This window comes from Centruroides vittatus, unplaced genomic scaffold, assembly GCF_030686945.1.
Source record: "Centruroides vittatus isolate TY-2023 unplaced genomic scaffold, ASM3068694v2 contig_341, whole genome shotgun sequence".
NCBI lineage: Eukaryota > Metazoa > Arthropoda > Arachnida > Scorpiones > Buthidae > Centruroides > Centruroides vittatus.
Window position 1 is genome coordinate 1,962,094 of NW_027122166.1, and position 10,285 is coordinate 1,972,378.

A 10,285-nucleotide genomic window follows, 5' to 3' on the forward strand; every position below is an offset into this window, starting at 1 on the left:
TCTAGCACGACGATAAAGTTATTCAGTACAGACGAGGACTAATATATATACATGTAGTCGTGTAATAATTACATTAATGGAAAACTAGTCGAGTGGCGCTTGGCTTGTCCTGTCGTCTGTCTGTTATATGATTAGTTCTCATTTTGAAAGTAATTATTCTATGAAGAACATTACTCATAAAATTTAACTTTAATAGTAATCGTTTCGCGAATAATAGAAAAAATCAACGTCGCCATGAACATTTTTATTACAACACCTTCTTTCTCTGTCTATGGTACAAAAATGGGACGATTGGCGTCTCATACCATCGAGTCGACTTTTCCTATTCACCACTCGTCACCAGAATGCTTCAAAAACCAGCAAGATGCCAAAGGTGGCTGCTCGAAGCAAGATCTCGAGTGTCACCGGATGACGAATTCGGCTCCTCAATATCTCTTGTAGGTTACGTACATCCACACTCATCCACGATCATTTTGGGAAGATCAGTCTTGATTATATTCATATCGGGATCGAAGTAGATGAGTGACATAGGAGAAAGTTTCGTAGGGGCACAGCAGGGTGTAATGGAAGCATAAGGGTTTCGATTACGGTATTCTTCCAGGATGTGCGTATGGAAACTTACGAACGTATCGGGAGGACGTCTGGTGCTGGCACAGTCTCCCATACAATAGTTAGCATAATAGCCTTTGGGAGCGATGATCCAGTCCGCCCATCCCAATTCTCGAAAATTGACATACAATGTCTGTTTACAGCACTGAGTCGTTTGTGAGTCGCAAGTGACCGCGTGTCGTCGAGCACGTCTCTGACGTATCATTTCTGTAGTAATTGCGAGAAACGGTCGTAGATTATGACCTCCGGAATGTCTTAACCTCTTGGGTATGTGCTTAAAAGTCGAATTGTTCGACAGCAGTGTTTCGTTGAAGAGCACCAATTCCAAACGTCGTTCGCAACCGCCGCAATCGACTAATAAAGTCAACTTTTCGTGATTCGAACTGGAAAACCATCGCTGAACCGCATCTCCCATGTCGATTCTCCTCCATCCCGCGTGTGTTACCTTGTGCGAGGTCAACATCTTGTATGGTAGAGAACCATCCGGGTTGGCCGCACTACTCACGTTAGTAGCGGGCACACGAAAGACATATAACGTGACCGGAGGTTCTCTCAACGTCTGTCGCGAACGACGAGTCTGACTCGACGACGAATATCGAAGTTGAATCCACAGGGTGGCCGCTGTCACTCGTAATCGGTGGACGTGCTCGTGAGGGTGATAGAAGTCGAGCAGCACGTGGCCGTTTAGACTCGAACCTGAAATGTCAAAAACCTTATTTCATTCAATACATCAGATATAGGATTAATAACAAAACAAATGTAAATCGTTTTTCATATTTTCTAGAAACTTATCAAAGAAAATCGTCAGTAGGTTGGATGCTTGTCTTTCTAATACCCGATTTCTCTAAGTATTTGTCACCATAATTAAAAAACTTGTCGGTTTATAAAAAGATAAAAGTCTAAATTTATTCTGTAATAAGACAAACTGCAAATGTTAAGCACCTGTTTGTAACAGATTTTCGACTGTAAGACATCGTATTTGCCATCAAACGTTTTAGTTAAGGTATACTAAACGTAGACCTTATATAAAAAAAAATATATAAAATATTACACCCATTATCTTTAACAAAAACTGGAAGTACTCTCTACAACGATTTCCTAAGTGCTGCCATGACATTGTATGGGAAAGTTAATTTAATTTTCGTTCCACATTGTTGAGAGGATGTATAAACGTTTTCACGTATTTACAGTTTATTTTTTATTTTTTAAACTAAGAGAAAAGTAGAAAATTTTTCAAAAGAAAGCTTTCCATCATAAAAAGGATATATTTGTGATTATTTCAATGTATCCATTTGGGCGAAGTGTATGGCTGCAACTCGCGTGGTAAAAGGCCAGTAGAAATTGGACTTATGCCAAAATGATATTTTCTAAAACATCCGAAGATGATGTAGACTTGGTCTGTAGACGAATACACGAGAAAGCTTTCGATCGTCAATGTACAAAAGCTCATCTTAGTATACAATTTATAGGATAAATTAGTAGCAGACAGTATTCAAATATTCTCTCGACACGTCGTCTACTCATTTGAGTAGTGGTCATTGACACATACGTGGCCTCTTTCGCTTTCTCTTAAAATTTCTCCTCCTCTAAGGATTTGCCCTCAGTCTTTCTTAAATATCGAACATGACGTACCGATTGCTCTTTAAATCTTTATCGTTTCCCTTTTCTTAACGACCATAATACGCACTATTCTTGACAGTTAACATCAATTAGAAACTTCTAACAGAGATGATAACAACTTTTAAAACTACTGACGAGTTAAATTCGTCGTCGAATTTTACTTAGTTTTACATATAACCGCCCATTCTATTTACTGAACAAAGCACGCCCAACTAGTTTAATTTTTTCATAACATATTATTAACCTTGAATAATTTTCAGACGAAAAAGCATTTTTATTTAAATCTTGCATATTATAAGCTCTTCTTTTAAGCTATTAATTCGGTTTAACTCTTACGATCCACTTATTTTTCAAGTGGAGGAACATTGACACTTTCTGGAAGTAGTTGAATTGAAACTTGCCAGCTAACGGCCTTTAATGAATTAGTTAATTAATGGGCGCGTCAAAAAAGATCATTTTAAAGTATATCGAACTAGAAATGATCTTTTGCGGAAAACTTTCTATAAAACTTTGCAGTTTCTGATCGCTGTCAAACCTGAAATTACAAAAAAAAATGCCAAACATTATTTGTTTTTAATTTTTGAAATTCTTCGGCAGATCGCAAACCGTAGAAGAGAATTACACTCTTAACTTCCGGGTAATTTCGACTGGAAAGACGAAATTTACTTAAGTGAATTTTAAAAGAAAACAGCATTACAAGAAGTATTATTATAAGAATTGCATGACCTCTTTTTTTAGACTAACGACGTTGTGTTAAATGTGTCAATTTTCTTTCTACCGTTTTGAAGCAAGAGGTTTACGAGATTGTAGAGAATTTTTCGTCTATAAATAACCATAATCACCGTATCAGCATGCATTGGTATGCTTTGCAGGTTGTCATTGCTCAGACACCAGCGAGTGTTTTAATTGCAGACATCTTTATAGTCCGTCTAGCCGCCGTTTTTATCGCAAACTGGTTAATGTGGCGGTGAGAGAAAGAAAAATCAGTAGAAAGTTCTTTGACATGATGTTAATAATTGGGTGTGGTTCGACTGACTGAGTACCTAATCCGATTGTCAGACACATACCTGAAAAGAGGTGCTGTATTGTATTGGATATTTGGGACAGGTTGCAATGTTTATGGTGCTATCTTTATTTCCTCGTCTGTCGCTTTTTAAATGACCTATATACAGAACGAGACATAACCGATTCATTCTTTCTACCAAGTCATTATTGTTTTTATTTTCATAATTAATTTAAATACAGTCGATTAGTTTTTGGTTGTTTAAAAATAGCACGAAAGGAGCAAATGTCATTTACTTATAGAGTGCAATTACGATACAGGAAGCGTGGCGAGTCGTTTACCTATGTGTCGAGTTACGAGTGTTACGTCGATACGTGACTAGAGTTAGCGTTATGGAGGAGAGAATACGGTGGATTTGACTCACCTGGCTCAGCGAAAGCAATTATTTCGGATGTTCTCCCGTAATAGTCGTCTCGACCGAGGTTGCCGCCGTTGACATCTGCGTCGTCTCTTAGGATGGAATGTTCCGGAGGCAGCATGGACTGTAAGCCTATCCGCCTCAGGGCTTCTAGAGCTACTTCCCGTGGCACGGGGGCAGTGATGTTTGGCTTCTCCCGAAGGCTCAACTTGGATAAAATTTGCTGTTTGATTGCTTCGACTTTCAGGCGGTTGGCCAGTTGACGGTCACCTACAGTGATACAGTGGGGACACGTGTTTATGAGCAAAGTATCGGTTAATCCATGACCTGTGTCGACGGGCAGGACGGCCGCCTGCAGTAGTGCGGCACATAGTAACACAACAGCCGTGACGGCTTGACGCTGTGCCCCAGGCTGCTGACGCGTCATAGCTCGACACAGTGCTGCACCGGTTACACGGAGTACGTAATCTCTGGACACTCGTCGTCTGTCTTGAAGTGCGACGACTGGCGGCAGTTGGCGTAAGCTGGACGCCACCAAATGGCAATACACATTATGGTGTTGAGCACCGCATCCTTACAAATAGCAGACCTTGACCATTCTATTAAAGGTCCGTTGTATGTGTGGCTGTGGTCTCACTCTTGTTTCTGCTCGTCTCAAGGACGAACTGACCGGGAAAAATGGTGGTGGAGAAAGGTACGCCTCTCCTGGGTGGACGGGTGGAGCAAAACTACTTTAATTCCGTCTCGGATGGTTAAACACAAGTTTTAACAGGCGTATTATTTTTCCGATATCGACTGTTTTCGCCAGAGAATTTTCACAAATGAAATCGTCGACGTCGTTTTAACTTGACACTCCTAATTGAAGTTAAAATTATACACGAATAAAGTTAAGGAAGTGTAGGAGGTTGGACGTGAATCAGTTCAACCACATCCTGACAAATTAGCAAGACATTGCTTGTTGTATACTCATCTCCGTTACGTCTCATAGCAACTAGAAGAGTTATGCTAACACGGCGAATGACCGAAAGTTTTACATGCACATAAATCACCGTATATGTATATCGGTTGTTAACGCAAATAGTAATAATAATCACGTGTATCGGCGCATCTTTTATATTTTTGTTGCCAATACGCTACTAAAGCAAACAAGGTTGTAGACATTTATATCCATGCGTTGCTCCGACACACGCAACCTGGATGCAACATTTCTAGTCTATTAAGTGAATTGCACGGCAGCATGACAACCTTTTGCCAGGTATTCTTTCTTCACAATCGATGCGTTTTTAACTACTCCTTTCATAATGTTTTGCATATTCTCGCGGGTCAATAACTGTTAACCTTTTTCCACCCAACATTTAAGTATTCGCGTAACCTACTAATTTTGCATAAGATAGGTAGGTGCATGGCTTTTCTAGACACAATTGGTCCTGCTGCGAGGTGAACTTAACAATCTGTACTCTCCGACGGTAGTGGCGGAGTCTCTAAACGATGTCCTCTAGTCACGAAACGCGCGTGTGATAATTATCGGCCTGTCTTCCATATTTTAAGCATTTTACAAAGGGAGCATTGGGGTCTGTAGTAAAGTCGTCGGGCTTCCGAGCGTTACAAAAATTCAGGCAGATGGAAGGGGCCGTTATACAGGCATTCGACACCGTTAACTGTGTCCAAACGGAGGTCAATGACTCGGACAGTTCCTACAAATCTACGGCGACGACCGACTACGTCACGAGTGTCTCGGTGACGTCACGGCGGCAGAAGGGATAAAAATGAAACGGCACCCCTTTACGCTAATGAGATATAAAACAAATGAAGATTTTCCTTGGAAAGTAATTGAAGTAAGATATCGGATATTGTTTAGTCGACCAGACTAATAGAAGCTTCTTAACTAAAAGTTCTCTTAGAAATGAGGTCAGTTGCGGACTGGGCAGACTTGCAATTTCCTGGCCTATATCCAAGGAATAATCGACCAGTAGACATTCTTAATTACTGTTTACTATAGAAGACTAAGTGATGTAAATCAGGAACGGGACACTCACTAAACGATATTAAACACTTTTTCTTTCCGATAATTACAGAAATATAAAGGCCATTAGATTTCAATTAACACTACCAACATTCGCATTTCTGCCTTAAAATTGAACTTTTCTATCCCGTATCGCGAAGGAGACTCGAACGTCGTTCTATTTTTAACTCGGCCGTGACGTCAACCTTCCTGAGAAGAAAAATCTATCGAACGCTTTTAATGATTTAAATTTAAATTTTCTAAGCTAAAAATAACAGAATACATTTTTGTGTTTTTCGTTCTTTTACTTCGCACCGGATATTTTAAAGGTGTGTGTGACGGAAGACGTTAGACCCGGTTGACAAAAGAGCAGACTCAGGTGAAGGTTGACCACTGTGACCCCGATACGGTCTGACACTTTCCGTGTGTTTGTTAGGTTTTGTCATATCCGCTATTCTTCCTAGCCGCTCGACTGTCCAAAGCGTGTTATGCGGAAGACACAAGGTGTGATGATAAAACAACTCTGCGCTCTAGAAACACTGGCAGAACCCCGAACGACATATTTATTTTCAAAACTAAATTATTCAAACTTAATAAATTAAATAACTCAATTTAAACTTGTATAAACCTCGATAAAGGCGTGTATAAATGGATTCATTTAATTCTATTGTCGTCCCGCTTTTCAGCGACAATCCAATTAAAGAATATTCGCAGTTCTACTTCGTATTTTTGTTTTCTAAAATGTTATTTTCGGTGTTTACTTTACCGAAGATACATTTAGCTACCGATAATTGCACCTGGAGGTGTCGAAGTGCAAAGTCGGGTCTTCGACTATCCCCCGTTAAAAACCGACTCGGATCCATTAGTTTTCAATTAATTTAAGCTATTTATAGAGTTGGACAAAAGTGCAAGCCAATCTTAAAACTCGGATTAGATTAAAACGGATAAAGGTTTGATTAAATTTAGAAAGTGCTTTTAATTATAGAAAAGGAGCATTTCCATTAATGGATACGCCGAGGAAACAATGAACTCTAATGTAAACAATGCCAAAGCGTGTCTTTATGCAATTCATTCTTAATGCGTTGCGACAAGTGGACGCCCTTCAAAAACGGGTGAAAATGCCCCTATTGTTTTAACATCTTCGTATATCGGCTCCATTTTTTCTTATACTTCCTTTGAAAAATAGATTAAAATTCGAATCCCGAATTATACGCCAAAAGTAAAAACTAAACTGGAAGCAGTTAACAAATGCATTTTTATCATATTTTATTTTTATTTAAAAAATGGATCGAAAAACAGTTTTGGTTTCTTGCCAGAACTAGTTTCGATTAACATTTTTTCCCCCTCGTATTTCTATTCATTTAATAATTTTATTAAATTACATTACTCGATTATCTTTATTAACCTAGAAAAGATATATATTAAGTATATAATATTACATTTATAGTAGAAGTTTTTATATCTTTAAATTTTAAATGATCTTTTTGTGATGTTTCTTTTTTTTATATAGAACATTCTTTTAAAAAATCTCTAAGAAAAATTGTATCTTCGAATAAATGTATCGAAAACAGTCGACTTTTTCAGAAAGGTTGTTTTTTTTTTCCTTTTTAGTTTGCTATAATTATCTGTAGTCTAGCGTATAATCAATCTGACTATATAAATAAATTATCAGTAGACAAATATAGCTTATTCTTGAAAATATAGTCCAACACCATAATCTAGAATTGCTTGCTAACAACGCATATCGTTATCGGTTTTATGTAAAATAGAAAAGGAACATTGCCAACACGCTCATAATTTTTGAATTATAGAAGAAAGATTCTCTCTATAAAAGCAAAATTACTCGAATTTCATGGGGTAAGAATGTTATTATATATAAAACTGTCTGAATTAGATATCTCTTCCTATGTATATGTGCCAAAAACGGCAGTTTTACACAATTTATTTCTATATTCTTTATTTCTTCTAAACAATATTTATTGTCTAACTCGAATAATAAACTTATCTTCTTAAAAGGGAAATTTTTATTAATTTAAATTAGTTTATTTTCTAATTTATTATTATTCTTATTATTATCTTTCAGTATACTAGAAGACTATAGTACTATATATCTACGTATTCACAACTAATGAATAGGCGAAAACATCAACTTCATTAAAATAAAATATTTCATTCAAGCAATATTTAAATTAGTGGACATTCATACAAACGAAATGCATTGTTTAATGTTAATGATGAGATGAAAAAGACCGATATAGCGATTGAATATTGTTTCAGCAAAACGAATAGGGAAAATAGAATGTAAAATGAAGCAGTAAATTAATAGATTGTTTTATTATTATTATTATTATTATAAGTTTTAATCCCGTTATAAAATTATCTCATTGACGTGGCGTTGACCTCATATTTCAAAGCTTACAATACATACGCATCATATTACGATTACTCATGTATGACACAAGTATATTTCCTTCTGTATTTTGTTTTTTCCTTTCTCCCTTTCTTTCAAAGACTCATTTAAAGAAAACAGGAAAAAGGAAAGGAATTAATTCATATATTTAAGTGCAATAAACGTTGAATAAAATAAAAAATGTCATTTAGATTTTAATCAATAGATGGCGATTAATACACAATATTAGCAAATTCTCCATTATATTTTTAGTCATAGTATCTTAATTTTAAATATTTTACAGATTCTGGTCGTCTGCCAATTCGTAAGGAACTCGTTTAGTTGAAAATTGTGTGAAATAACACACACACACACACACACACACACACACACACACACACACACACACACACACACACATACATATATATGTATATGTGTGTGTTTGTATATACCAATATTCAGATGTAAAATTATACGAAAAAGCAATCTATGTGAGTAAATTGGCATTCGTTTGATTTGTTATTTCGTAAAAATGCAACGCCCAATTTTTCCTTGAAATTTGCATTTTATTTTTTTTACCCAAAATCAACTTTTATGTTTTTCTTCATCCTCATCGTGTAATATCATCTTTAATCGATTCGTCATAATTAATTACTTTAATTAATATTCATTGAAAATTAACGAACATTATTAGTCAAAATATATATTTTTTTAAATTTAGTTTAAAACTTGTATCGAAAAAATGGTATTTTATTTTTAAGAAATTCACATTAAAACACGCTTTCGGTACTGTCGCCATCTAGTGATGTGATTCTAAACGAAAACTTGCATGACACGCCATACACATTTATACACAAAAGTAAAATTATATAAATATAGTTATTCGATCTACATTTATTTTAAAAATATTTAATTCTGTATTTAAGACATTTAAATCGGTTAAAAAATTAAATTAATTTAGTAAATAATGTTAACTAAATTGTCTGATGTGTTTATATGGTGCCATCTGGTAGAGAAGTTTTTATTTAAACATCTTTAAACTTTTATAATTTACTGTTTAATAATAAATATTTCGAAATCGATACAACATGCAAACAGCAATTAAAAAGTTTTGGCTGATTTAAAAAGAAAAATGTAAGAAAATCGTGATGATTTATACAATGAAACTCGATATTTTCTATATTGCGAAATGGGACTAATAGAGGACGAATTAAGTCTTTTCCTTTCAATCTAATAATAGCATTCTTGATTATATTTCATATAAAACTTAAAACTTAATAATTATTATTCTGCGTTAATGGTTATTATCACATGCATATGACCTATAGTTATTAAAATTAAAATGCGTATGGCATATACATTGATTACATTGGTATATACAATTGTGTATATACAGTAAGATAACGCATTAAATGTATAAAAACATAGGCCAACTGCATTGTCCTCCAATTCAGAAATACTCTTTGAACAACAACGTGCGCTATGAATTATTAACAATGCCGGATTAACGCTGGCTCGATGGTCCAAAAATTTTATCAATGTTTTATTGTAAAAGCGCCGAATCCTACAATAAAAAGTCGGCGTTTTCATCATTTTTAACTTGTGTAATTTTTTAATAATCTATGTTTGATTTAGTTATATTTTCGAGCCAGTTTTGCTGTTACTTCTGAGTTGAATTGTAAAAATAATGTAAAGAATAGACTCTAAAAGAAAAATATTATGCTTTTTATGTTAAGTCTTGAAAAGAAGTAAGGCAGTTAAGCAAAATACTCAAACTTTTATAACTGTTTTGCCACTCTAATAGTTTCTAGAACTAGCAAACAACGCATCAACGCATGCGGGACACCCGGTCATGGCTTGGGCCTCATCTTTTATACGTCTCCTATCTCGTTGATTTCATCTCACTGCCCGTTTCTAATATTTTTGCTCTATATCTGTATTTGTACAAAGCCACTAAAGAAATTGGGCTTGAGCCCTCAAAAGCATTTAAAACGGCCCTGCCTAGAACGAAAACAGTTATGCCGGATGAAGTTGGCACAGAATTCGTTGACATAATCATAATCATTAATAATCATTTTAAAAATATATTTATTTCATCATCGCACTCCAATACGTCAATATTATCTTAGTGCTTCGTTCTCGTTTTCCCAGGTCTTCAATATTTACCAACTGTCCAAATATTCATATTCATTAACATCGATCTAAGATTGTGGCGTAGGAAAGTAAGTTTAATAACCAAGA

At 35.5% G+C, this 10,285-nt stretch overlaps 1 protein-coding gene across 1 annotated transcript; it reads right to left on the reverse strand.

Moving 5' to 3' along the window:
* Positions 1–229: 229 nt before the first annotated feature.
* Positions 230–4,337, reverse strand: Actbeta (Activin-beta). The gene is made up of 2 exons (XM_067268868.1): positions 3,657–4,337; positions 230–1,305 (listed from the first exon to the last, which is right to left on the reverse strand). Exons 1-2 carry the CDS (start codon positions 4,075–4,077, stop codon positions 443–445), a joined length of 1,284 nt encoding a protein of 427 aa, XP_067124969.1. The 5' UTR covers positions 4,078–4,337; the 3' UTR covers positions 230–442.
* Between the last annotated feature and the right edge of the window lie 5,948 nt (positions 4,338–10,285).